We start from the raw sequence: 27583 nt of genomic DNA on the forward strand, positions 1-27583 counted from the left end.
AGAACTGAACACTGCAACAACAGGGAGGTGGACATCTCCACCAAGAAGTTCAAATGAAAGCCTGTACCAATCTAATCAAATTGGATCTGTTTTCAGCAGGGAACTGATGCAAATTAGTGGATCTTTCCAAACTAAATTTCTCTGTAGCTTTAGCACTGTAACAATTTGTACTAAAAGAAATAAATTAAAAAAAAAAAAAAAAGCAGCAATGGTTAAAGTTCTTAGCGAGTCATGGACACACACTGCAAACTGCAAAAGCTCCACAGCTGAACAGAGACAAGTGTCCTACATACTCTCATTCTTGCTGCACTGCTTTGCCATGACCTGATCAGATTTTCATAGCCTGCTTGAGTCAGGCTGGAGCAAACCCTCTTGGATGATAATAAGAGGTTGGAGATAGGGTAGAGAGAGGAAAATCTTCAAAGCAGCAGTCAGATCCACAGGACATAGGCTAGATCTTTATCCTCTGTCATACTACAAACTCACAGGTTCTCTGTATATGTTTCCCTTTTTTCATCAAGAGGGAAGACAGGTTACTTCATGGGCCAATGCCAGGCTGCAGCCTCTGGAAGAGACCCCCAGTCTGGGCTTCACTAAAGCTTGAGGAAAACATGAAAGCTGCATTGTCGGACCTGTGATATTACTGAACAGACTGTCAGATGTCTAAAATTATTCACTTATCACTCATTTTGAAGGTGGAAACTGGAATCATCACAGCAATCAACTCAACAGTCTTGTAGAACTAAAAAACAGCGGAAGCGAATCTACATGGTATCTGGCTCAAAGGGATAGTATTCATCTCACACTGCAGCCACTAGAAAATTAACTACTCAGTTAATTATCTAGTCAGTTATTATAGCTTTTATCTTCCTTAATCTCAAAAAGCAACACATATCTTGTTCAATCACTCTCAGTTGTCTAACCCTTTTCATTCACTAGAAAAGCTAAGTGAAATTGCTATGGTCAGGTGACAGTCATACCTAGAATGAAAAAATGTAAAGAACCAATGCAATTAGAAAAGAAAAAAGAATGTTTTATTATTATTTCCATTCACTACAGCCTTCAATCTCAACATCCTTTGGTGGCAGCTTGATTATTTTAACTTTCAAAAATAACATTGGACTAGTTAACTACTCAGGAAAAACAACAGAAGAAAACAAACGCAGTGATCAACAGAGAAAAATAACTGACCTTTTATTAGCACTTCAGCAATTATCTAGTGTTCCACGGTGAAGCAAATGTTAAAAGAGAATCGTGGTACCACTTATCCAAAGTAACAGAATGGGGTTTTTCTCCAAGTACAAATGAAAAAGTGTTCACCCTCCCCCATTTGCTATTTTTTAAAGAAAAGCTGGATCTTTTATTAGCTATCTATGAACAGAGACATGATGCATACTGCAGCTGGATACTTCAAGTTTGACAAGACAAAAATTAATGCTTTAGCATGTTAGATCCCTTCAAATCCCCATTTTTTCTTTTGCTTAGTCAGGAGGGATATGGAGAATTTGTCTTCCCTATTCTCCAATTTTCCTCCTATTTTTTATAGACCCGAAGGAAAAGTTGAAATTGAGAAGCCATACATGCTAGATTCAAATATAGCTGTCACAGTGTTTTAAATTAAAATTCAATTACAAGCCTTTTCCTGCAGTATACAACATAGTGCTTGCATGAAAAATTTTATGTCAAATCATAGAAAAGAGATCTACAAAAATGATAGATCTGCTGTATATTGTTACATTTTTAATGTATTATCTGTTCAAAAATCTGTGTTTTAAGTGATCTTCACATAAAAACAGAGGTAGCCAAGAAGAAATGCTGTATTTTATATGAGGTCACTAGGCATGGTGTAATAAAAAAATGTTTGCTCTCTTGACCAAGATGGATTAATTTCAAGACTTTATTGATAATAGTTTGTCTTCTCTAACACAAGGACAGTGATTTCTATTTTGCCTTTTCACCATGGTCAGTTGCTATATCATTATGGAAATATGACAAATTCATGTTATTAGGCAAATATTTGAATTTCAGTCAAGGATACTTACTAGAATAAAAATGAAACACCAATCTATGTCATAATTTAAATTTGCTGGACTTATTATGGAAATTAAACAGTGCTTTTAATTAAATTAGCGAAAAGTCAATCAAAGCACTGGATTTTATGTTTAGTATGTTTCTATGCTGTCCAAAAAATAGCTTATTTGTATAGAAAAAATTCTAATGAACTTCGGCATCTTAAATATAGAAGCACAGAATGGCTTGGGCTGTAAGGGACCTTAAAGACCATCCAGGTGCAATTGGAACCCCATAGGCAGGGAACCTTCTGCTAGACCAGGTTGCTCAGAGCCCCATACGGCCTAGGTCATGAGCAATTCCAGGGATAGGGAATCCACAGCTTCTCTGGGAACCTGTTCCACTGCCTCATCACTCGCACAGCAAAGAATTTCTTAACATCTAGTCTAAACCTGTCCTCTGTTAGTTTGAACCCATTCCCCTCTGTCCTGTCAGTACATGCCCATGTGAAAAGTCCTTTTCCCGCCCTCTTTGGGGTCCATTTTAGGCACTGGAAAGTGCTACCAGGTGTCACTGATGCCTTCTCTGCTCCCCGCTGAGCATTACCAGATCTCTCAGCCTGTGCACACAGGAAAGCTGCTCAGGGCCTGTGATCAGCTTAGTGGCCTCCTCTGGATTTGTTCCAACAGGTCAACATCTTTCTTGTGTTGGGGGCCCCAGAGCTGAAGACAGCAATCCAGACGGGATCTCACAAGAGCAGAATAGAGAGTGAGAATTCAAATGTGTTTTTTTCAGCATCACAAGAATATTAATTAAGAAAGCATCACTATGCATCACTACTACTAAAGTAGTAAGTACAATTAAAAGCTAAGTGAACAAACTGAAGCACTGTGGTCCAAATTCTGTGAACAGATAGGTATGCAAGACATTCTGCCTGTGCAGAACTGGACCATATTTTTTCTCAGACACTTAAAAAGGCAACAACTGGAAATGATGGACAATTTAGCAGCTGCTTAAAATAGGTAAGCAGTGCAAGTAAATGTACATTTCCTTGTCAGACTTGACGATTACTTGGCAAGTGCCTGATAGCCTGTGTTTCATTTAACATAAGTGCACAGCATAAAAAGTGGAACTGTATTTTAAAGAAAACTAACTTTCCTAAAATGTTCCTGATTCACAGCATCCATACAATCCCCAAAAGAAAAAGAACATTATGCTTAGATCTCAAATCATGTACACATCTAGTTCAGAGAATGTCCTGAGTTTGAAGGGACATGCAAGGATTTCCTTCTGCTTGCATCTGTTTGAAATTTATTTTTAAGTTTTGATGAAATCAAAAGTTGCATTGTCCATACCAGCCAAAAAACAGCTTTGATGATAAGACTGAATACAGTTTTGGCACAGTATTTTTTAGTGAATTTCCATGACAGAAGTACAGACAGTAAGGAGGAGGAAGTCAGTAACTACTTAAAGATGGCCATGAGTTATTAGTTCCTTCTTGTAACAGCACAATGCTGACCTTAAAATAAACCCATTTTTATTCTTTTATGCATTGTCTCATTGGAGATTTAGTCTGAAGGGCTAATCTGCCCATCTTTTTATAAAAGTCTATATCCCCTGACTGAACTACATCTCCTAGGAGTCAATGCAGTCTTCTCCAAAAGCCAGCTGCCTTAGGACATTGAGAGATGCTTCCACCTCTTGTTTTCTGTGACCTCTGTGACAAAACTGTAGTTGGAAATATGAGCCGAATATAAATCAGTATTTAGCTTTGGTACGATTCCCTGACTTTGGCCTGCAGGGCATCACAGGTCTTTTTAGCATCGCCCAACAACATGGCAGTATTGGGCTTGTAGAAGATGGGATTGTCCACCGCTGCATAACCAACTCCCAGAGATCTCTTCATTACAATGACCTGCACATAAAGAGTTCATGTTTGAAACAGAAAAGCACAGGCACCACCCTTCCACAAACAAAGGCAACGCAAAACCAACAAATAAAGAGAAACCTCTGACCAAAACAGGGTGCTCACTGCTATGAAAATGTATTTCAAATTTTAATATAGAAGATGAATTGATATCCAGATCAATTTCAGAAACATCTTCTTGTTAAAAAGAATGTTATAGTTCAGATTAAGAGATTGTGGACATTGCACATGCATTTACTTTATTCTATGTGATAAAGTCAAAGCAAGGCATGTCCACTGATGACCATAACACTGAAGGGACTTGAGACTTTAATTTTGAAGTGTTCAATTCCCTGATAGCAACAAAATTCAGATAAGTGTTCACACCAATACTTGGCGCAACAGTTTCTTTACTATTCATCTGTATTACTTCATACATAGGACATTAAAAAAAATTAGCCAGTTTTACCTATTGATTGTAAAATTAGTAAACCAAGGCATCTTCAGCAGAGAAACTGAGAAGCTTTATCTTAACTGTGTCCATTTTTATTTCTCAAATTGCAATACATAGCTACACACACTGCTGATAAATGTATATGCCTGTGACTGAGAATTTGAATGGATAACCCACAGAACAACTGAGGCCAGGACTTCATTCAGATCAAAGTATCAAAGATTTCACACCAAGGAAACACAAGTATATGTACTTTAGATCAGAGCAAAACTGTTAAGGTAACTACACTGTTGGTTCAACTTGGACAGTCTAAGTGCTCTACTTGTCTCAGTCATGCATTTTTTAGGGGTTTTGTTGGGAGGGATGTTTGTTGGTTTTTAATTACTATTTATTATTTTATTTAAGCATACTATTCATTCTTGTATTTCTACCTCAGTATTAAAGTTGTCAACTATAAACTTAACAAAACAGCTATTAGTACAGAAATGTTTCAGGACTGTGGATGTAAGCAGACCACCATTTATTCTAATCACATTCTAGTAGAAGCACCCTAATTGATCTTTTCTATTGCAGTCATCACTGGTCTCACTAAAGTACTTGATGACGATTCTGAAATCATGAACAGTGCATCACACTTGCAAAGCACCGACCATTTTGTTGGACAACCTGAAGAAAAGCTTCTTGTGGAAACCAGAATAGTAGAAGAATCCTGTTAGCTTATCCTCCAAACCACGTTTTTAAAAGCTTGCTAAAGGTAGGTGATAATTCAGCTCCATTAATCTCACCTGTTTGGACTTCCAGACCTCAAGAACTGGCATTCCAGCTATGATAGAGTTTGGATCTTCCTGAGCTGCTGAATTAACTGTATCATTTGCACCAATTACAAGGACCAAGTCAGTCTCTGCAGCAAGACAAAGAAAATAACACTGATGAAAAATTATCTGAAATTGAAACACTGAGGCTGATGCACATTCTAGGCAGAAGGACCCCTAACAATTAAGCATGCTCACAAGTATTTTATAAACTTCTCAGGCAAATTATATGTGAGAGTTCAAATGTGCTCCCAGCTACGTCTAACAAACTACACACATTCACAATCCAATTCAACCCTGCCACACAAAATTTAAAACCTTTTGATATTTAAATGTGGTTGAATACACATATCACTTTCACATTTTTTTTGTGCCTGGCTTTTCTTTTGAATATTCTTCTGAAAAACCTTTAGCAGCAACCTTCTGCCTTTCAAATAAAGATGTAAAAAAGCAAGAAGTTGCCAGTACAATGCTGTACATGACAGGGTCAAGTCATCCACAATAACTGACCTAAAGAAGAAATAATAATTTTCCTCTGCAAGGACAGGGCAGTAAAAGAGATAATAAGGATACAGCATTTGCCATTTACTTCACAGCTACAAGCAATTAAAAAAAAACTCCCCCTACCTACCCCCCCAAAAAAAAGACCTCTAGTCCTCTACAAAGAGAAATTCAATGGCTTGACTTCTTGACTTTCTATTGTTAAAATCCCTGTGCAGTGCAAAACCAGAATCAAATCAATCATCCAATCTAGTGGAAGCTTATGGCTCACATGCTAACCTGGGAAGTCTTCATTGATTTCATCCATTTCCAGTACAATATCATAGGGAACACCAGCTTCTGCTAGCAGTACATTCAGCTGACCAGGCATACGGCCAGCCACAGGGTGAATACCAAACCTAAAAAGGAAGAAACTCCATTAATAAGTTTGGACTACTGTGTTTTATACATTAAAATTGCCACCTGTGACTTAGAAGGCTGAGAAATTCTTAAGTATAAGCACAAATGGCAATTAATAAAAAGAATATGTTAAAATTTCACAGTTCACCTTCCAAGCAGTACCATATTTCAAACCTTGTGACAGATTCTTTTGGACTTTTACAAATGATCCTTTTAACTCCAAAACTACCATCCACATTAATATATTTTTCAGGTCCTTTACATCACTGAAAACACCACAGACTAAAAAAAATTGCCATGAGAAAGGCAAGAGACCATGCCACCTTTCTGAAGCAGAACTACTCTTAGACCTAGAGATGCCCTTAACAAATGACTTTATTGACTCAGGTATGTCTGGAGTATGTACAAGGAACACTTGTATGAACACTTTCAATTCAACAGAAAAATTAACAGCACAAGATTTCAAACACAAGAGAATGTCTAGCTGAATTAGGTTAACATGCCACTTTCTTCTCAGGATTGATCTTAGGAGGAAATGAAAAGGGGAAAAGGATGGGGAGTGAAAAGGTAAAGAGCTAAGAAACTAACAGTTTAAGCATTAACATTTTTTAAAATGTTTTCAGAACAGCTCAAAAACAACTTAGAGAGAATACACTGCTCATGAGTTACTAAAACTTCAGACAGACCAACAGATCTGGGGTGCTCAGGCATGTATGCAGCTCCCTAAGAGTAAGAACCTGAAAAAGCCAGAATGGTTTAGCTGCAAACCCAAGATGTATTTGGTTAGAAGCAAATCTATTTCCTGATGTTACTCTTCTGATCATCTACTGGCCCTTACAAGCAAGGCATAGCCATGCCTACCGTCATGTGCACTTTCTGTCTTTCCATCTCCAAAGCTATCACCAGATGGAATGCTGACTCACGCAGGCCAGAAGTGCCTCAGATTAAGATTGTATGGGGCTGAAGATAATGTTTAATTCAGAAGTCTACAGATACTTTGGAAGAGAAGGAAAATAGTAAAGAAAAAACTTGGATTTTTGAATTATAGGATTTTGGAAGAGAAATTTCTGAAGAGAAATCCAAGTAAGTCAGGAATTACATGAAAGTAATTCAGAATTCTTCAGAAAAGAGAGAATTACTAATAAATCAACTTGCCATGACAGATGGATTGTCATATACTTCTGTTTTCAACTCCACTGCAATGGGAATGACTGACAGACCACAAGTCACAGTCCAATCAACACAGATCACTTGTGAATTGAGGACTGTACAAATACATCCTTAAATGGGCAACTGAGCACTCCATCATCAAGGCAACATTCATACAATAAAACACGAGACAATTGGAACTCCAGCAACAAAATTAAGGACATATGATTAATCCACATAACACTAGATATAATACAACTTTAAGCTCTAGGTCGAAGAGTAGGATAAAAACTAGTTTTAGAAGGAATGCTTTTAAAGAAGAACAGGAATAGATTGTATTCAGCTAGTAAACATTTGGGACCCTGTTGCACAGGCTAATACCTAGAATCAGAAGGAGAGCAAACATACAGCACAAATTACTAACAGCTTATGTTTCACACCACTCACTCAGTAACACAAGCCATGTGCAGTACTGCAGATAGATCTTAAGTATACCAAATTTGATCACTAACAGTACAGTAGGAGAACTCTTATTCTGAAGTACCCTTGAGAAAACTCATCACTCCTCTGGCAGTGAAAATAGATTTTCCAACAAAATTCTCTTTTGTGTCTAATAAAATTATTTGAGTGCCTTTGTGACCAAAGCTGCTTTGGCAATACACAAAACAAAATACTCGTGAGGTTTCTATTAAGTACTATATACACATACAATCTTATTTCAAGGGCTGGAAAGCCAAAATTTAAGCTGCCAAGAGAATGAATTTCACCTTTGACTTCGCCATTCCTGGCAAGATACAAGGAAAGAAGAAAAGAAAGGGACAAATTATCTTCATACAGGAAGAGTTATGGCATGAACCATCAGTAGTTAGAGACTTCTGACAGACTCTGCTTGAAACCACACACTGTGTATTCAAAAAGTTTGAGAAAGCTGCTCATACAAAAGCTTTTTTGGACAAATATTGAAGTGACTCCCAAAAGTCTGCTTGTAAGAGTCTGTTAACCAAATATGACAGTAGCTTGCCAGTACTACTCAAAATTGGATGTGCAAGAATGTAAAAAAGAGTAATTTAAAATTATAGCTTCTCTAAGGCTCTCACTATGTCACAAGGTAACACACACTTCTGGACTGAAATCAGCCTACCCGATAGAAAGCAGGATTCAGAATTCAGGTAACCATGCAAAATAGATACTAAAAATCCTTGATGGCTCCTAATGAGTCCAATAAAAGTAGCAATCTTGCCTCCAACTCACAACAGCAGCAGTTCTTCAAAGTAACGTGCATTTCAGCGGAACATTTTGTTGCATATGCTGTCTCAGATGTTCATAAAAGGAACCTCATTCATATTCAAAGATTTAACACAAATTATTTTAAAAGAGAAACATGTTTTATGGCAAAAATGCTTTCAAGTGAAAAATTGCAAAGTTTCTTTGATACTCTGCTGTCACCAGTAATGCAGGAACTCCCTTAGGTTGGTTGATTTGTTTATAAATCAAGAAGAAATCTTAAACCACAACACATAGTCACAGCCATGTTGTGTATGATTTGAAACTTTATTCTAGTATTTCACTGAAACAAAGAATTCAACAAGAATTTTTTCTTTTGACCTTGAAAACGATGTTGGGCTTGCTCACCACCAACGGTTGTCAAATACTGAAGTAAGTGTACATCACCTTGCTACTTCATAGGTAAACAGCTTGCGGCAATGATATTCAACTCTTTTAACCAGCCTCTACTGAATACCTTTTAGTTTTATAGTCTTTTAAAGACAACACAACACACAAGTTTATGTTTTGAACTTTTTAAAGTAATACAAAAAGGGCAGCATTTTATTTTAAATTGAGATGAAATATCTAAAACTCCTGACATACACATATCTAGCACTTTCAGCACAGAAAACACTGCATTTGGAGTGGGATAGAAAAGACTGAACGTGGCTGAAGTAGTATGAAAGTCAGCAATATCAAAAAGACAGCTATAGCATCTAAAATGATTGGAAAATCTCAGAATAGAAATTACTTTTCATACAGTTCATGAAGTCAGTATCTATCATTATTACAGCTGGCTAAATAATATTCTTGTAATCAATAGCAAAAGAGCTGGCTCATAATAGCAGCACCTAACCCAGTACAGAAGTGTTTCAGGATCACTTCATCAATGTGAAGATAGGGTTCCTGTCATTATACCAGAGCTGGGCAGAGCAAAGTAACATCTGCTTGGTGCCTAGGTGAGCTTACTCAACAATTAAATTGTCATATTTGCCCATGGGTTTGGCTTCACTTACAGGTTGTCACATCTCATTCACTTTATTTAGACACCTCTCTGCAGCTCTGTTTTCAGTACAAACAAGAATACATCATTCTAGGTAATGGGAAGGGAAAAAAAGCCACCAACAAACTATATGAACAGAGAAGTACATCATTCAAGTATTCCACATCTTGAATCCTGCCATGTAACAGTTGCAGTGCAGCACGACTTAGAGTATAATGTTTATCACAGGTATGGACAACTGTAGGTTACAACTAGCCCAGCCAGCTTAGACTTCCTGTTATGCTGAAGGCAACATGTGCTCCCAAAACCAGGCCTATGGCATGGATCAAGCTTGGTGGCTCTGCTGCAGTCAAGTCAGTTAAATTTAAATTAAGTTAGACAGCTAAATTAGACATACTTAAATAAGGGCTGATACTGGCTCCCTATTTCCAACCACTATAGGTTATGACAGCAGGGGCAAGATGCAGGTGGATCTTAGCTCTGTGCAATAGCCTTCCCAAGAACCCAACTACAGGCAGAAAACAAGACCCTGCTTCCACAAAGAATCATATACTGACCTAGTAAGGTCATCCAGAGGTGAGCTGACCCATATGGAACCAACAGCCCATTTACAATACTCCCCCAGGTGAACACAGTTACAGCTGCGTCCTTGCAGAAGCCATCAGGCACTGCATGGTTTGCAAGTTCTAACTACAGCAATAAAGCACTGGAGCGAAACAGACCTGTTGGACTTCGGCTGTCCCTTCATGTGCAGCATTAATAATTCAGAACCCACACACCAAAGTTGATTACAACAAACCAAGAACTGACACACAGGTACACAGTTTGCGTTTTCGTGCTGTGTATAACTCAGCTTCCCAGAAACCTGCACCAGCACACAGTGTCCTTATGCTGCCTCTCATCAGCGACAGTAATTTCCATCTTGCACATGAGCTACACAGTGTGTTAAGGCTGCTTGGGACAGCATCTTAACAACTCATCCTTTAAAATTCTTCTAGATTTTCTTGTAGAGCCACAACAGATGATGGTTTTAAATTGATACCATAAACAGTTTTAGGTAATCAGGCTTATTTATTAATTTGCAGATAAATGTGCAACTGATACGCACATGCTCTATTACTTACAAGAAATTAAAGAGTGGAGAAAAAAATCAGAACACTAAACACATTTGATTAGAGTTCAACCACTGACATATCAATAAGAAAAACTTAAATACACAGGTACAACACTAAATCAATACTACCATATTTTCAAAAATGTAGAAAACTCTTGTTTTCATGTGTTCAAAAGTAATTACATTCTCCAGCATCAAAAGACAGAAATCCAAGCCCTTCAAGATATCTACCTTTAAGAAGGTAAAAAAAACTCCAAACCAGAACACTAACTTCCTAGCAACTATTTTGAAAAGCTGTTAAAGAGGCAATGTGCATGTTCCTCTACTATGAATTCCCAGAAAATCAACTTATTAACTACATAATTATTTAGAAAGTCTACACTAAACATAATTTTAAGAGTCCTTCCATACCAAAATGCATTTTTCTTATCAAGAACATCTTACTATGCAGGAGAACAAAACATATTGACAGAAAATGTCTCAAGAAAGTCATACTGTGGTAAAAACTAGGACAGTTAACTGGATGTGGATATGGAGAGCATCAACAACCCATGCATTATGAGAACATACAGTTTTAGACTGTAATTATGTTTGTATATACAAAATTACTACAGAATATAGTTTTATTATACAGGAAAAATCAGAATTTCACAACCAGGGTTCTACAAACAACATTGCATGTGGCTGATGAACTTTAGTAAGGCAAGAACTTTCAACAATTTACTTACTTCTAACTTTGCAGAAATACAACACCATTTGTAGAACAGCCATTTCCTCTCCAAGGCCAATAGATTCAGGGGGCTATGGGATTTAGCCTATAAAAAGTTTTGTTGTTTATCCATCCATGACAAGGGAAAGCTATACTCAAGGCTCAGTAATATCCAGCTTTCTCTGTGACTTTACTAATGCATTAAAGATGTGATCTGCTGCAAGACCATCTCAAGTGAGCGATGATGTTAGCTATGCAACTGAGTAACTAAAACAGTCTAAAGTTTCCAAAATCTCTCCTGTATTTCTAAATTTAAATCCTAGTCAAAGGTTACGCATCATGTTATATAATCTGCGGTCTTCAATGAGAATGTTATGGCTATAGGCAAAGCAAATTAAAACAACAGCTTCTCTGGATCAGTGGTGAGCCATGAAACAAAAAACCAGACCATATGACAGTCGCAATTTTTCTTGGCACACGATGGGCATTACAGACTGATGCAATCCTGTGTCCATGCTGGCAGCCCTCCACAGCGTGTGTGTGAGAGTGTCACTACATCTGGATGGTGAGTGCATTAGGGTCCCGAGGCACTCCAGGCCTACTGAAACCAGAGGACAACAGCTGCACTCAATGAACACCATGGGAGCTCAGCAAAGTGATGAAAGGCCTGAATTACCACAAACTGTAAATACAGATTTATTTCATTAAAATACTAGGTAACCACTGCAGTGATCCCTTCCTGAAATTGATTCATTTCAAGTATAAGCCATTTATTTCAAGGACTCATTCACTTTTCTCCCCTGCAAAGCCAACATAAAAGGCAACAGCAATTTTTTTCTTCATTTCACCAAGGTTAGTCAAAAAAGAGCTAACCCCCCACAGAAGCACTGCAAGGAAAGTCAGAAGTGTACAAGACTGTCATCACATTAGCCATGAAAGACTTTTTTTGTTGCAAAACTAAGAGCCATCAAATGCGATCTGGACACACACAGAGCTGTTGCTAAACATGGAGAATCAAGGTGTGAAGACTGCTCCAGGAAGCAAATACACCACCACACACCCTCATTTCTCATGTATGCAAAAACAAATACATCCATAAAGCAATTTTATATGCAAAATTGCAAAATCCTGGTTAAACACTAACAAGCTATTGCTGCTAAACCCTAGAACTCTACTGTTACCCAACACAATGCTGTAATATGCTGCAAAAGCTTACATGCAACTTTTTAATAAGGTTGGAAAAGTAGTGGAAGAAGAAAAACAAAACCAAAAAACCCTAATTACTAGAGGAATTATTCCAAAGGGAAGTCACCATCTAATTGAAATAAACATATGGAAATCAGAGAATGTCTGGCTAACCAGCATCTGCCAAAATACCTTGTTTGAAATGAAAACGGAGCCTCAATTGATTTTAAAATATTAAGTTATCATAAATAGAAAACAAACAAAATTTCAAACAATCAGCAAGATAGACATAATGTTTGCTTTCCAGTACTTTCAGAATCTATAAGGTCTACAGAAAAACTGAAGGAGGAAAGGACTTGAGGCCAGTACTGGAAACCTAAGAATTATCTCTGTTTTTTGGAATAGCACTCCAGCAGAATAAATTCATGAGACTGGAGACATGCACTCCCATAATCCTTTCATGAGATGCTCAAAGAACTCTAATAGCAGTCTTGCCTGCAACAGCAAAATCTTACAGGAGCCCCATAAGTATACCATAAGTATAGGTGTAAGTTGCTTTATGGTTAGGACTATCTGCTATAAGAGGAGAGGCTGAAATCTGGGATTCTTCTGCCTGCAGAAGAGAAGGATCAAGGGAATCTTATAACTGTGTATAACTATAGATAAAGGGCAATAAAAAAGATAGAGTTAAATTCTTCTGAGGGATATCCAGGGAATGGGCAAGAGGCAACAGTTGCAAATTGCAACACAGAAAAAACTGGTTTTACCCTAAGGATGACTAAACATTGTAAGAAACTGCCCAAAAGAGGTTGTCAGCCTCCATCAAGATATTCAAAATCCAATTGGACAAGATTCCAGGCAACTTCTCAAGTTGATTCTGGTCTGAGCAAGGGGGCTGGATGAACTAGACAATCTCCAGAGGCGTCTTTAACTTTGCTATTCTGTGCCTCTGTCAACGCCGAAAAAAAGGTTAAACCAAAACTAGCAGTTTTAACGGAATGAAAAAAACAAAACAAAGCAAACCACCTGTAATACTTCTCATCAAGGAAAGCACTTACCTGACGTTTTTCCCTTGTTCTCTCAACATCTTCACCAGATCAGCTATTGGGTACTGAGCTTTTGCTGCACACAAGCCATAACCTGAGAGAATTTCAAAATTTTAATGTATTTTTCTGTTTTAGTGCAGAAAAACCAGTTGCAGACAATAAGTGTACCTTCCACACACAGAGATGTTCTCATAATTAAAAATAAATGAAATTTAAAAAACACACATCAGATTCTTATACATTCCCAGCCTGACCACTGTAATTAATCTCTTTTTTGATCTCCTGACCACTTACAGTGCAGTGATTTGACCAGTCAAACTACAAAAGCACTTATTTCACCTTCACAAAAAGACACGTTCCTTTCTATATCAGAAAAGGATCTCTCAGACAGGTATTTTGAAAAATTGATAAAAGGGCAATTGTCAGGTTCCTTCACAACCATTATCCTCAACAGAATTTCAATTTGCTTAATGCAAATCTAGTCGCTAGATATGGCTTTTAGCAGCAAATAATGTTTTCAGTCTCTCTGAGCTAATTCATCAGAGCAACTATGCCCAGGATAAAAATAAAAAACATGCATTATTAATGGTGCGCTCAAGATTTGACCACAGGAGAAAGAGGCAAACTCCTTGAAGATGATTGCAAGCTTCATCAGAAACAAAGGTAGCTTACCAAATTAAAACCCTACCCCACTGATGGTCTCTTTAAATTTGAAGCAAAATGAAAGATAACTTTTTATTTTAGCATTCTTCACATTCCAGTGCTAAAATGAGTTTAACATCATAGTCATGCCATTTAGTTGAAGGAGAAGTCTTAAACTGTCCCCTACCTGAGTTTTCCTTTCAGGGAACTACTAAACTACTAAACAACTACTAAACTACTAAACTACTAAACTACTACTAAACAACATGAACAGCCAACATAATCATTTCAGACAATTCAGGTTTCGGTTTTCAGGTTGGGCTTTTTTACTTTAATTATGGTATTTAGTACATTTTGGATGGGGGTTTTTGGCCTTTCTTTTTCATAAACAAATGCAGAATTGAACAAGTACATGAGAAGTGTAAACAAAATCCTGTCTTCCAAGATTTAACAGATCTGTCGATACAATTAGTACCACTGGTACTGTAGTTGTGCTTGGAATTCAGTTAATTTTGTGTACAGCTGTTGTGGTGTAAACTTAATTTACAAAAGACAGTCCTTGTTCTGAAGAATTTAAAATGCAAATAAAAACGAAAAACTTTGAGGACACATACACAACGAAAAATGAAGTGGCACACATCTCTGCACAGGGGAATGATATCTGACCAGGGAACAAAAACAAATCACATGGACCCAGTCAGCATTTGATATACTGCTGCCTTACTGCAACCTCTTTGCTGCTACATTTTTTTGGTTTGTTTTGTGTTTTTGTTTGGTTGGGATATTTTTTTTAAATCACGTCCTCTGAACATCTTGTTGTGTCAGTCAAGAGAGTCTTACCTGGAGTAATAATAATGCTATTAGCTTCTTTTATCATTTCAACTGCATTGTCCAAATTGATTTCTGTGTGAGTTCCAGTAATTTCCATAGGTTTCCCACCAGCTGTTGATGCAGTGCCATAGCCCCCAAGAATCACATTTGCAAGGGAACGGTTCATAGCCTAAAAGACAGGATGGTTTTGGTCATATAAAGATGAAATCCAAAAATAAAGGTGAGACTCCACAAAGAAAACTTCTGAAGAAGATTTCTGAAAATATTAAAGACTTTCTGACAATAGTCTTTATAAGCTGATTTTGCCTTCTTATAATCCAAAGACTCTTAAAACAGGCTCTTTAAAACAGTTTACCACAGCCATCACCAAACATCAGCTTCGAACACATTACATTACACATGTAGCAGGAGAACGCCAATATTTCTCCAAAACAAAGAACAAAACTATGCAAATAGCAAATATTGGTCTCTATTTGTTCTTAAAAGGGAAGAATATGAAAGAATGCATGTTTGATGACAGAGTTTCAAAAATTTTTTTTTATATTGGTATATACACATACACATTTTTGCAAGATATTTTCCATAGTTTTTAACCAATTTAACATGTACGCACAGCACTGCTCCATGACAGCATGGAATCCACAAAGCTCTTACAGGTAGTACTGAAGCATAACTGCTACAGTAACAAAACAGGAAAACACAAAAGCACCTAATCAGCCACACTGACCCAGCCACATTGTAAAGAACTGAAGGGGGCCATTGACTTACTGGCTGACCACCAAAGAAAAACTAGAGATTTTAACTAGAATGTTTAAGAGAAGAACACACCCTGAAACTCTGGCTCCATTAGACACATAGCCAGGAAAAGCCATTGGCTAAATACTTTCTTTGGCACGCCTGCTTGTGACTGTGGTACCAAAGCAATATCTGTCAATAACTGGAAATAGGAAAAACTTGTAACTGCAGGGGAGAAAAAACTTTAGAAGCAGGAAAGGAAGAGGATAAAATGCTTCTTTAATTACACTTATGAGTCATACATCTTCTTTACTAGCTGAGAAGCCATGACAAAATTTAGGAATGGATCTGGAGAGACACAAATATAAGTAGGAGAAAGTACAAAATTGTGCTTCCAGATGTCCATTCTCCACTGACATTTCAAATCATGCAGTTCCACAGGTTTTCTGCTATAGCCTCAGAAGATATGCCATTCTTTGAAATTTATTATCTAGCAAATAAGCAAAATGATGATGTTAGAACTTCTGTTTTTCCTGATAAGTCATCACTGGTTTCAGATACTGTAAGGGATGCACACAAACATGGTGCAATCAACATTTTTTACTGTCTGCAGCACACAGTATTTCACATACCCTGAGAACACACTGCCTTTGGCATCTATCTCAACATTACAGCAGTTGTGTCAGCTAAGACAGCCTAGACAGATGAATACCCTCTGCAGATGTTGCACATGCCAAACTTACAGGGAGCAGAGCACTTTCTATACATATCTAAACCAAAAGACAACAGTTAGACCAAGTCAAAGGGAAAAAAAAAAAAAAGAAGATAAAATATTATTAGAAATCTGAGAATCAGCTAAAAGCAAGCATGAGATTGAAGTACCCTTGCCTGCCTCCACTGCAAAGAGTCAAGAACTTCCAAGAGAAAATGTGGAAGGCAGAGAAGAGCCAAGACCTTATCAAGCAAACATTAACCAACATATCTGGGACAGTTTGAAAATTCTTCTGTAGCCTCTTCCACTTTCTTTACCACCACACACCACAAATATGGAGGTATAAAGTGCAAGCTTCATCACTCACTGATAATCCAACAAGCGGCAAAAAGCCCTCTATGCTGAGCACAGACAAGTAACAACAATGGTCAGGAGCTTACAGCCCAGGGAAAAGCAAATACCTGAATCCTGAGAACTGCAAATGCTTCCACTGTGCCCATAGAAGCTTCACAGCTAGTACACAGGAATGGCCAGCATACAATCTGTAAGACTAACACAGTTTGTCCCCTCTCCTGCTCTGTTTCATCAACCCAGTTAATGGTTCTTCTTCAACCTTAAGTTTCTTCTGCATCCCATAATGATTCTAATACCAGAATTGCAATCATCAAGTATTCCCTCCGGGTAAAAAAGGAGCGACAAGGACATGCTAACAATCAAATGTTCTGAATAAGATGTATTGTGTTGGTGTCTTAAAAGAGTCACAATTCACAGGATAAGCAAACAGTACAGGCCTTTGCTTTTTGAAGTTAAATTCCCTGTCTTTAACTCAGTTATCAACTGAGGTTTTAAAAGATTAGCTGGACTGCTTTTGGATAATTAGGTAAGTATCAATAAATATACTAGTTTTGACAGAAATCACACTAAAAAGTAGGGGGGAAAAACTAAACCAAACAAAAAAAAAAACCAAAAACCAACCATACAAACAAAAGAAAACCAAGAAACCAAACCAAACATCCACAAAAAAATCCCCCCAAAAAACCCCAAAACCCACAGAAAAAAAAAAGGACAAAAAAGGGGAAGGGGAAACTTTTGCTTCATTAGAACAGGTTGAAACATCAAGTGCAGAATTTATTGAAACTATTGAGCATTTCCTTCTTCTGAAATGCAGCTTCAAGACAATGATACTGAATCCCCTGGTTATAACAATGCTTTCTAAAGTAATGATTTCCATTAAAGGAAGTAAAGCAGAAAAGAAAAATTCTGGGCTAAGAGCATGTTATTCTGCTTACTGTGCAGAAATCATACAAAATAATTTTCATTTTACTGGTTGATAAACTTCAGTTGTCTAAGCTTATATAAAGCAGCACAAGATTTCTAGACACTACCTCAAAAACTAAACTTCCTGTAATCTGAGAAACACTGGGGAAAGCCACTGTGTCATTGCCTAACTATTTTGCTAACTACTCCCTCAGGCTTCCTATTTACCTAGGTTCCTCCAACCAGCTCTGTAAGTATTTCAAAACTCTCTTGTGAGTGCTAAGAGAGTGAGTGATATTAAGAAAGGAAAGAGACAGTAAAACAAAAATGAAGGTATAGGTAGATTACTGGTAAATACACACCAAACAGTTCACATTTTCCCTGATGTTTACAAGAATTCGATTCTTAACAGAGTTTTTATACCTGTGTAATCCATAAGCACTATTTTTCCACTAATGTGGACTAAATTCCTGAATGTATACAACCAAATATATGAGCTACATATTTGATTTCCTTTTGATAAGGGGACAGAAAATGTTCAAGAAAGAACAAGATTCTTTGCAATTCATACTTAGAATTGTTAATTTTAACTCACTTTCATGTAGTAGTAGAAGAACACCTTTTTAAGCTTTTCTGAAATTTTTCCTCAAGAATGATGAAAAAGAATGATATTGAACATTCCTAACATGGTAACAATACTATTTATCAGCGGAGGTGAAGTAAAAGATGATTGCCAGAGCTGACCAGAGGAAAACATCAGACAGGAGAACAGTGGCATTGATCACACAAGGGCAGAAATTAAGCAGGATTACACAACAGGGGATGAGGAAGTTGGCAGCTGTTGCACTGCAAACTGTTTTCTTTAAACCATTACCTCTCCATCTTTGAATACAAAGCCTTTATACAAATGTTGCAGAGAAAAGGAGGTCATTACTAATACAATACAACTCTCACACCGAGATGAAGCTCAAGCTTGCTGACACACAGCACTGAACTCGTGCAGGCCTACTGCCACCCCGTGGTACTCCAAAGCAGCTGCTCTGATGAAAAGGGCACACTTTTCTGCACTCCAAAAACCAAGCTGTAAATCACTGCCTAACCAACGAACACAATTCTTAAAGTATCTCCTGCTACATATTAAATCTCGCTTAAATTTGACCACATTTCAGAAGCTGTATGACTGAAAAAAATAGCTGACCACAAGTAATCATACTTCTTTGAACCCAGATTCAAATCCTTAATGCTTAAGTCAATGCAAGGGCTTTCTTCAGTTTTGAGATATGTCTCTCACCAAAGCAAAGAAAAATTACTGACATCTAGTCCAACAGTTTCAATCAAGAATTTTCTAGTCTATAAACATCTAACAGTTTGAGATCCAATGGCTTATCTTCCTAAAAAACATGGTTAAAAAAGCTTTTTCATTACTCAGCAGACAAGCAGAGTTTCTGTTGACTTCTTACCACACACATGATGTAAGAGAGGATGGCCCCAGAGGAGCCGATGAGCGCACCAACAATGGTCAGCAAGTTGTTGTTCAGGAGAAAGCCCTCAGCACACAAAGCCCATCCAGAGTAACTGTTCAGGACAGTAATAACTACAGGCATGTCAGCACCTCCAATAGCTGCTGTTAAAGTGACACCCTGGAGAAGGAAAGAAAATATTTAACGTCAGCAATCACAAAGGAGAATACCCAGAAAAGACACTCAGCCTACAGCACTGAAAAATAAATATAGAATCATAGAATGGTTTCTGTTGGAAGGGACCTTAAAGATCGGCCAGTTCCAACTGCCCTGCTTTGGGCAGGGATATTACCCACTGGGATAATTAAATCATGTTGCCTAGGGTCCCAACCAACCTGGTCTTGGACAGTCCAGGAATGGGGCATCCACAGCCTTTCTAAGCAGCTATCAAGTTACTTAGAGCCTATTCAAGTATTGTCAGTGTAGGTATTCAGGCTGAGAATTGGACTTGGCAAATCTGCCTTTTCAGAGAAGACAGGAAGGTACCCCACAATTCTCACGCTCAGCTTAGTCACATTTTTTTACTTGCAAAATTATCCTACTAGCTCCATGGAACTGTTCATACCATTAAGGCATTCATATTGAACAGTCTTGCAAGACTCAGTTTACAGAATGGCAATATTCAAGGTAAATTTTGCAACACTGGCATACACTGGCATACACTGGTGTACGTGAATGGCAAAAGTTACACAAGGACATCATCTCAAGAGGTTATCATAATAATCTGTAAATCAGAGCTCTTTTAGGCATTATAGGGATTAACTTTCTAAAAAGTCTTCTCTAATATCGCTGTCATATAAAAAAACTTCATTAATCAGTAGCTGCAAAAAGTAAGTATAAAAATACATTCCAGTTCTCTGGAACAGTTCTGGTTTACACCTAGATCTAGAAAAGTCAGTTGCTACTTGTTACTTCAAGTTACCACACAGGTAGGCACCATGCCTACTGTGACTCAGGATGGCAAAATATAATGCATAAAGAGGAAACTTGCAGGACTGGAGAATAAGCTCCTTTTGTAACTTGTTTCATTTTCTACAATTCCTCAACTTACCATTATGGCTGACAATGCTGACACAGACCCCAGACAAGTAATTCCTGTCGTGTAAGAAGGATCAAGCATGTAAGGTATCATCCCACCAAAGCTGGCAGCCAGCAATCCTGCATTCAATGCATGCCGACCAGGCAAGAGCAGAGGTGCAGAGTTCAGGATACCTGCAATCAAACACATTTTCAGACATGAACATGCACATTCAAGGAAGCCTGTTGCTAACATTTGGAGAAGACTGAATAACTCAGCAAAAGAAAAATTAAAAAAGAAAAAAAGGGAAGGGTAGAAGAAAAAACAAGTTAGTTGAAGCTGAGATTTTCTGCTGACCCAGAACTGCAAGACATTCAAACTTCCTCTAGATTCTCAAATATCCTTCTTTAAATTCTATTTACTTCCTAATTTCACTGAAGTGCTCCAGAATAGCTAGAAAAATCTCTTTTCCTTTTGAAAAGCCTTTTTATTTTTCCTTCAACAAAGCCCTTCCACTTTGTCTTCAGGTCTTTGTATGTTGAATATGACACACAGTAGAAGGAAGCTTTTAGCTGGAACTTTGACACAAGGATTATCTCAGTCTCTCAAAAACTGTGTGCTTAAAAAAATATGACTACACAGGTAACACCAAATACAAAACATTCCTATTTTCAAATGCATTAATTTCACAACTACCCTCAATCACACGGAACTCCCACAGCTTCCCACATCTGCAGAAACTTGAGGGGAAAAGGCAGTTCAGTATTTGTGTGCTTCAGTTCAAAAAGACAGTCATATTTATTTCATACTAGGGTTTGTTTTTTTTCAAACCACATGACAAAGGGTTGGAACAATGCAAGTTTCGCAGTAATTACTTACATCAGAAATAAGTGTCTCATTTAGATTTGAGAAAAAAATTAATTCTCATTTAAAATTCATTTTAATTTCATTCATTTTAATTTCATTTAATTAATTTTAATTTTCTCATAAAAATTTGAGAAAAGCTGAATTCAAGGGAAAGAATGAACTGATGGTCTCAGTCAGGGGAATCAAAGTGTGTGACTTACTACCCTTTTCCATACCATAGGATCAGTAGTTCGCTAATATAGACAAGCTTCATATTTCATACCATGATGATATGAAAATGCAAGGGAGAAAAAAGTAAACAGAAACAGGAGAGCAGGCTCGAACAGGCAGTGAAGTTTACCAGGGACATGCACACAAATCACTGAGGAGGTACAATGGAGACAGAAAAAATAACTCAGAGGAAATAAATGAATAACTACTTAGCAGAGATACATCAGAAATACATACTACTGACAAATCCTTCAAAAGATTATTAGAGAAGACAGCTTTCCATCCTTTTCATATTTCCTCCTTCAAAGGCTGGTCTCACAAACATTGAAGAAAGCAAAGAGATGTTTCCCAAAGGAACTATTGCAAAGTTAACAACAGGATTAGTAATAGGAAGCTCTTAGCCTGAAATTCTTAGTACAAGTATTACCTCAGCTTCTCAAAAGCTGTGTCCTTACAAAACCAAAAATAAATGCAATAAAGAAACCTTCACATGCATAACAACCAGGAATTAGCGAGTATTTAACTTAGAAAACATATTTGCTAAAACAGCGAAAGGCATGGAGCATGGAGTCTGTGCAATAGATAAACAGACAGTGAACTGAATGGTTTAAAGTGAGGCAGCCTCAATACTGCAGGTTGCCTACCTTAATGAAGATCGCAGTGTTAAGAACAAAATCCTAGAAGTATTACTAGTGCTCACTGAATACAGTAACATGAGAGTTTCAATCAAAATTCTGCTCAGAAATACAAAGTTGTGATCATAAAAGTTCAATAAAATGAATTTGAGAAAAAGCATCAGGTACTGTCTTAACACCAAAGCAACACTTATTTCTAGACAAGATGAATAATAATATGTCAAAGCACTGAAGACAACCTTTCATAATTAAAGCTGTACACAAATTAAACAGAATTAGAAACAAAAAAGTACACTCGTAAAAATTAAACATTTAAACTTTTACTTGATCCAAAATACAATGGTTTTTTTCCAATTATGTAGCAGTCTGAAAGTAGAGCCAAATCCCGGGGGAAGAAAAACCCTTTAACAAATATTTAATTCTAAACAGAAGGTCTCACCTTGCAGTTTTCCATATGCAACAAGAGAGCCACTGAATGTCACTCCACCAATGTACGTGCCAAGATATGCCACAATCTTGGTGAGGTTTGCAGCAGGGTTGCCGGAGAAGTGAGGATATTCAATCATGTACTCTGCTACACAGGTGAGCACAGCAGCCAAACCAACCAAACTGTGGAAAGCAGCCACCAGCTGAGGCAGATCTGTAATCTGGATGCGTTTAGCAATTGTCAAACCTATTGAGAGTTGAAGACAGAAGGGAAGTCTTAGAAAACACAGCCCACCTGCTCAGCTAGAAATTAGTACAGGATGGTTCAATGTGCAATGAATACACATACACAAGTCTGTTCCAACTAGAAATCCCTATGGCATTGAACCGAAGGCTGCACATGTGCATTTTGTGCATCATGAAAAATAGAAAGATTAAAGCATATCATGTGCTAAGAAGCTTCACCAAATATTGAGAAATTCATTGTTTTCTGTGACAAAGGCACAGTGTGAAAGAGAGAATTTGGCAGTATTCGGTCAGGAACTGAACAGAAGTACAAAGTTGGGCAAGATCATTTACCTCTGGACACAAGTTTTCCTATCAGAGATGATGTGGTCCCACTTTTCAGTCAGCCCATTCCTTATCACATTGTGAAGCATTAACAAAAGCCCTGACAGTTATGATATTTTGTTCACACATTTGCCGAATAATTTTGCACAAGCCACAAATGTCAGTTAGTCAATTCACTTGGGAGCTATACAGTATTTTATGTATATACAGGTTCCATATATGCATGCATGGAACAACGATTGTTAGTTCATTGTACACATACCTATTGTCCCACCAAGTGCCATTGCACCTGACATCTGTGCCAACAATGCAGGAGTGGGATTGAGGCTTCCAAGAGTTGCGGCTAAACCTCCTGCAACACCAATCATACCCAAAGCATTTCCCAGACGAGCTGTTCCTTGGGTAGACAAACCAGCCAGGGCACCAACACAGCACAGTCCAGAACCCAGATACATCACCTTTAAAATAAGAAAAAACATCAGTATGAAGTAGGGACAAATTGCATTGCTATAAAACATCTCTGATAATTACACAAAATGACTGATTTCTCCAGAATGTGTTTAAGTCACAATTCTTAATTAAAGTCAAGAAACTTTACAGGATGAGGTTTTGGCCAATTAAAATGTGATATCGATAAAGATTTTCCCTCCCTTGATGACCCTTTTTTATCTGCAAAATGACTATTAAATAAAGCCAAACCAATTTTCCTCATCAGTTCAGAAGCAACCTTTCCTTTAGCACACAAATCCAAAACTATATGGTCCTCTTCATTACAGGGATATTTTCAGAATTTGTTTATGGCAAATTTGAACTAAGAAATAGCTTTGATATTTGAACTAAGAAATAGCTTTGATAGTTCTGAACTACCAGCAAGAATGTGGCCAGAAGGAGTAAAACTGTGATCATTCCCCTGTAGTCAGCACTGGAGAAGCCACACCTTGAATCCTATGTCCAGTTTTGGACCCCTCACTCCAATAAAGACACTGGAGCAAGTCCAGAGAAGGACAACTGAGCTGATGAAGCATCTGGAGCACAAGCCTGATGAGGAAGGAGTTGGGGGTGTTCAGCCTGGAGAAAAGGAAGATCAATGGAGACTTTACTACCCTGTACAATTCCCCAAAATGAGATTGTAGCCAGGTGGGAACTGGTCTCATCTCCCAGGTAACAAGTGAGAGGACAAGAGGAAATGGCCTCAAGTTCATAGGGAAGGTTATATTAGATATCAGGACAATTTTTCTTCACAGAAAGCATGGCCAAACTTTGGAACAGGCTGCCTAGAAAAGTGATGGAGTCACCATCCCTGGAACTGTTCGAAAAAACTTGTGGATGTGGTACTTGAGGACATGGTCTAGTGGTGACCATGGTGGTGGTGCAAGGCTGACAGCTGGATTTGATGATCTTAAAGGTTTTTCCCTATACTAATGACACCGTGGCATTCTGTAACTGTTGTTTGCAAAAAGTATAAACAAACTTACATGAACTGAGCTATATATGACCAGATAATTGACAAAATACAAATACATTACAAACCTCTGCCATAACAGTATGTTTGGACTCACTTTTTCCAAGTGCACAAGGCAATATAAAATGATTTTTCTTACTATTAAAACAAATGTAAACAAAAGTTTACTATAAAAGGTGTTACAGGTAAAATCCCTGTACATCCCTCTGCACTGAAAACTGATCCCATCCTTTTTTAACTGTCATGCCAAGTTGAACTTTCAGAAACATTTAACACAAAGACTGATTTCTGTAGTTACTGTATTATTTAGACTGCAGTTTAGGAAAACAGTCCAATAAATAAAAGCACCTGCTATGTTAACAGAAAACCAAACAACAACAGAGCTTTCAAAGTATGTTAGCTATGTGACTGCAAGCTTACAGTTAATCAGCTTCAGACTGGCCTTGTGGGAACATGCAGCTGATGGAAAGACCTTGGATTATTTGTTATCTACTCCTCCACAGAAGAGGCATGAAGAAACATAACACTGAGCACTGGGCTAAGAGCCATGAAGTTATCGTCTTACTTGTTCAATGTAATAGCCACTGCTGAGAGCAGCTGCATAGCCTCCTACAAATACACCACCAGGGAGCAGGTACAAGTAGTTGTACTCAGGAGGGTCTGTGGGACGTTTGAACATATCCAGCATTCTCTGTGTAACTAAAAAGCCACCTGGACAAAGTAAAGGAGCAATCTTTAAAAAATAAAATCTGAAATCAAGCACATGCCAAATTATAAGAGAAATATTTAGTAATACCATATTACCACACGATTCAGCAACTAATAAAGCTAGTAACCTGGAAAACTACCAGGAAACAAAGGCATAATCAGTGTTAGATTTTGCTGTCTCTTTTAGCCTTTTCAGAAGAAAAGGAGGAATTGCTCTGGGTCCATACTCTACACTGACCGTAGGATACAGCTTAGTTTATGACTGCACTCTTTGCCCAACCTGCTTCAGCAAAAGCAGTATTTCTAAGTCACATTACTCACTTTGTTCCCTTTTTATTATTGAAGCTGGGACTTCTGAAGCTCAAGGAAAAAGAATTTTGTTCTATGCTGCTAGTATGTATTTCATGTAGGAAAATTAATACAAGTACAAATCCTCAACAACTACCCCCTTGGGTTACACAGGAAATAATATTGTATATAATCACCAGCCAAATTTATGAAAGGAAAATGTGCATTTAAATAATTCGTAAAAGAGGTTATTCCACAGGGTATGCAAAATGTCTACAATAACTACTGTGAAAATGGGAGGGCTGATGGGTTTTTATTGATAAATGCTCTCAGAATCTATTCTCAGAGTAGTATTTCTGGAATTATACAATTAATTAACTACAAGAAATTTAAAAATTACAGTAGTACTTGAAGTTATCCTCGGGAGAAAAGCTAACATTCATACCTGCAATATTGACTGAAGATATAAAGGTTGAAAGCACTGCTAGGCTTTGGGAAATGTCTTGAGGGAGATAGTGTCCTCCCATCAGTACCAGCCCACCAACTGCAGTCAGACCTATTTAGGAGATAAAAGTGTTACTGGAAGAGGTTACTGTGTAACCTTAAGAGGCTCTACACCTTATAGGAAGTTTCCTTTCAACTGTTGGAGTAATATCAGTTAACTCAAATTTTGACCCCTACTTACACATTAACGCTTAAAAGAAGACTACCACAGTCTTTTTCAGGAATACAAACATGCTTCAAAAGAAAAAGAAAACGAGTAAATGAATGTAGTTTTGAAGAACAGTGCACCAGGCACAGAATTAGCCAAGTACTTGTTCAATAAAAGAAACTTTGTTTATAATAATCAAAGCAGATCCACATATAGCCAAACACAGATACATAAAATCTTACTTATAAGAATTACGACTTTTATGGGTATTTTAGGATTTATTTTCTTTTTTCCCCTCTCTCAAAACACATAGTTTGAGGACATGAATAGAAGAATGTAAAAAATAGGAAAGATTAGTTATTTTCAGGGCTATCTTTTGAAGAGATGGGAGAAAAGATGTGATCTACAAAAGGAGACTGCATCACTCCAAGTAAAACAAACTTTTAAGCAAATAAGTCAAGTGTAAAAATTACTTAGGAAAATTAAAAGGATACAACATCACATTTGCCTTTCTTTTGAAAAAATCACACTCTCAGAAATACATTGTTTCAGGTGTCCTTGCTATTTATGAAAGTAAACTCAAACATGCACAGCAGTACTAATTCAGGTAAAAGGAGTTGTGCCTGCTTCAAGTAGAAAACAAGAGGCTGTGTGACAGCCACTTACCTGAGATAGCATTAGTCACAGACATGAGGGGGGAGTGCAGAGCAGGAGTCACACCCCACACTGTGTGGTACCCCACTATCCCAGAGAGGCCAAACGTTGTCACCATTTGTGTGAAAGCATCATTAGGTGCTACAATGCCCAGCCCTAACATACCAGCTAAACCTAGAAGGCAAGCACAGGAAAGCTCTGTAAATTTTCAATAACTTCTTACATTTAAACTGTGTAAAACAGGAGCCTAGTACTGACACAAAAGCAAAATGGAGTTCTCTGCATGGACTGGTGTCATGGTTTGACACTGGCACAATGCCAGTGCCCCATGAAAATATACTTCCCTGGTGTTTGCTGTGAGATGTGACCAGGAAATAAGCAAAGCAGGCCTCTAGCTTAGAAAAAAAGGTTTATTAACTAAACTACGAAAGGAAAACACACACACACACACACACACACACACACACACACACACCATTCCCTGGAAAATGAAAACTCCACAAAAACATTTCCTCCTCCCCCCACCACATTTCCAATACATCTTCCAAATTTCAAGTCTCCATCCATCACCCTGTAAATACTCAATTTCAGTCCGTCAAGAGGAGAGGAGTCCTTCTTGGGGCCATGGTGACCTCTTCCTTGCATGCCCAGCGCTCTCACCACTGTGCATGGAACAGAGCTGCTTCAAGGGTGCTTTGACCAGTTCCAAAAAAGCACAGTTTTCTCTCACTCTCGGGACCTCTTGTCCCCCCCATACTTGTCTACCCCCTGGGGCCGGGGGGTCTCCAAACTGAACCCTCTCAGTTCTGAGCCATCGCCTCCCCCCTGCATGCAGCCTCTGT

At 37.8% G+C, this 27583-nt stretch overlaps 1 protein-coding gene across 1 annotated transcript in view; it reads right to left on the reverse strand.

Moving 5' to 3' along the window:
* Positions 1-1012: 1012 nt before the first annotated feature.
* Positions 1013-27583, reverse strand: part of NNT (nicotinamide nucleotide transhydrogenase) — a 42840-nt gene continuing 16269 nt past the window's right edge. The window contains exons 10-21 of the mRNA XM_005421999.3: positions 26754-26915; positions 25881-25991; positions 25005-25150; positions 23240-23435; positions 22421-22654; positions 20303-20463; positions 19192-19371; positions 15037-15196; positions 13567-13648; positions 5963-6081; positions 5156-5271; positions 1013-3925 (exon numbers count right to left, since the gene is read on the reverse strand). Of these exons, the coding sequence (XP_005422056.1) occupies positions 3776-3925; positions 5156-5271; positions 5963-6081; positions 13567-13648; positions 15037-15196; positions 19192-19371; positions 20303-20463; positions 22421-22654; positions 23240-23435; positions 25005-25150; positions 25881-25991; positions 26754-26915 (1817 nt within the window). The 3' untranslated portion in view covers positions 1013-3775. The remainder of the gene's footprint in view (positions 3926-5155; positions 5272-5962; positions 6082-13566; positions 13649-15036; positions 15197-19191; positions 19372-20302; positions 20464-22420; positions 22655-23239; positions 23436-25004; positions 25151-25880; positions 25992-26753; positions 26916-27583) is intronic.

This window comes from Geospiza fortis, unplaced genomic scaffold, assembly GCF_000277835.1.
Source record: "Geospiza fortis unplaced genomic scaffold, GeoFor_1.0 scaffold443, whole genome shotgun sequence".
In the NCBI taxonomy this organism is placed as follows: Eukaryota; Metazoa; Chordata; class Aves; order Passeriformes; family Thraupidae; genus Geospiza; species Geospiza fortis.